Source organism: Rhagoletis pomonella, unplaced genomic scaffold (genome assembly GCF_013731165.1).
Source record: "Rhagoletis pomonella isolate Grant_MI unplaced genomic scaffold, Rhpom_1.0 Rhpom_scaffold_22485, whole genome shotgun sequence".
Lineage (NCBI taxonomy): Eukaryota > Metazoa > Arthropoda > Insecta > Diptera > Tephritidae > Rhagoletis > Rhagoletis pomonella.
The window spans coordinates 1-2,068 of NW_023480998.1; the positions used below are offsets into that span (position 1 = coordinate 1).

General features: G+C 44.4%; 1 protein-coding gene across 1 annotated transcript; it reads right to left on the reverse strand.

The window, feature by feature from the left end:
• Nucleotides 1–41: 41 nt before the first annotated feature.
• LOC118732570 lies at nucleotides 42–1,943 on the reverse strand (the record flags this gene model as incomplete). The annotated part of the gene is made up of 2 exons (XM_036461700.1): nucleotides 771–1,943; nucleotides 42–737 (listed from the first exon to the last, which is right to left on the reverse strand). Coding segments are annotated over exons 1-2 (1,530 nt in total), but the record flags the coding sequence as incomplete, so codon positions are not given.
• Between the last annotated feature and the right edge of the window lie 125 nt (nucleotides 1,944–2,068).

The window sequence follows — 2,068 nt, forward strand, 5'->3', positions numbered from 1 at the left end:
CGGTGTTCTGTTTTCTTAATGGACTGCATTGGATTTGAAACCGAACATGAAGCTGTAATAGTTGCTGATATTGACTTGTTAACTCCCGATGGAATAGCTTCGCTCGATCCACCCACAGCTTGGGAGGCTTTGGCGCGGCCTTTATTATTGTTATCATCGACAATCTCGGCTATGAACGGACTTTCGATTTGAGGACCAACAATGAAATGGCCAATATTCATATTTTCCTCACAATATGTCTCTTCTTCATCAATATCTTTAACGGTCCGAGTTGATTCCAGCAGTGGGGGTGTCGTTGCAGCTATGTTTTCCGTTTGTTCTTGTGCCTTCATTATCTGATAACTCTCGCCGATAAATGTCACCAACTCTCGGCACGCGAAATTCAGTTCCTTATTTTCTTCCACCACATTGTCTTCCCAAGAGCCTGTGCAATGCATTTTTCTGCTGTGCTTGCAGCAGCTGTCATGGGAACAATCGATAACATGTTCGATAATTCGAAAATTATCATAGTCGATAATGCGCTCCTGATAGGTACAATTGGCAGCTGTTTCATCGCAACCACAACCAAAATGGGTCGATGCATTGCAGGTACAATCACCTGGTTCTAAATCGTCTAAAATATTACTACTTTGCGATTCGAACGATTGGTTTTGATTGACTAAATGTTCATTAGCCAGAGCGCTGCCAGTTACTGGCGATGGCTCATCTTCATGACCACCACCACCATCATTTATCGCATTCTTCATTTCACATGCATCGAGCTCTATTACATTCAGTGTTTGCTGCAGACAGTTGTCGCACTGGCTTAGACTATTTGATTTTGTGGAATTTTTATCGCCCACGAATCTGGAAAATTCATTACATTCATTACAATCGCGGTTCATATCGAAAACGTTTAATTCTCTATAGAACAACTGACTTTCATTTGCATTGCCAATCGCCTCGTCAGCAAACTCCTTTACGCTGTTTGTTATAGCCATTTCCTTGTTTTCGTCTGCTTCGTGAAATTCAATCAAGCCATAGACTTCACTGTCATTATTTGAAGCCACCACTGCCAACGCATGGTACGCATGTTCACTCTCCCCATATACATCCGTCCCCAGCTCAGTGTTACCTGCTGTCAAGAGCTGTTCTTCGTCACTCAATGCGTCAGTCTGTGTACTATTATCGACAAGCCTAACCGACGCCATTGTGGCGCTGGCAATCATCTCTCCACCGATTTCCAAGTTATCATCATATTTAGAAGATGCCGTCATAGCAACAAGTGGCAATGGTAGCCTACGAGAATGGGTGTGTGTTCCTAACTCCGGCATCATAGCAGAAGCCGATGAGGAACTGGTCCCTACGAAGCCAGGCGAAACCGAAGTCAATGTCTTGAAACTATCTTCTTCATTCACGTGTCCGACGTTAGTGCTGCTGATGAGAAATGTGGTAATAGCAGTTGCAGTAGCAGATTCCTGATTCAGCATGCTCTTGCGACTGACATTGGTAGTTGTTGTTTCCGCCGTACTTGCCACATCTACTCCACCCATTGACACTCCTACAACAGCTGGAGGCGAAGCAGTAATTGCGGCAATGTGGGTAGTCACACTTGCAGCTGCCATACGAGAAAAATGAAAAGTTAGCAGCCGATTTGGAATTTTGCAATAATCGCTTCACGTTAACTGTAAGCAGCCGTGATATTGTCGCAGTCGCAGTCGGTGTCGGACAAGTGTGTGCTCGCACTTTACAGAAGCTGATAATGAGCCAGTTTTGCACGATGGCGCTGTACTATACTCCTTCCTTCCCTTTGCCAGTTGGCTTTTTTTATCGTTCTACCAGATGTTCACTTCAGCGCCAATTTTTTTGTTGTTCATTATTTTCGTTTGCGCTCCCCTCCAACGTAGTCTTAGCGAGCGTTGACTAATTCACCAATATCACTGGTCTACAAGGGTTTTGCGAATAAGACGGGACCTGGTGTTTCCGAACGGATTTTTCGTGCTGAACACGAATCTGGGGTCCAAAACTTCCCATCACGTCACGTTTTCGAGAAAAAAGGGGTTGAAACCCCTAAAAACAGCGTTTTTGG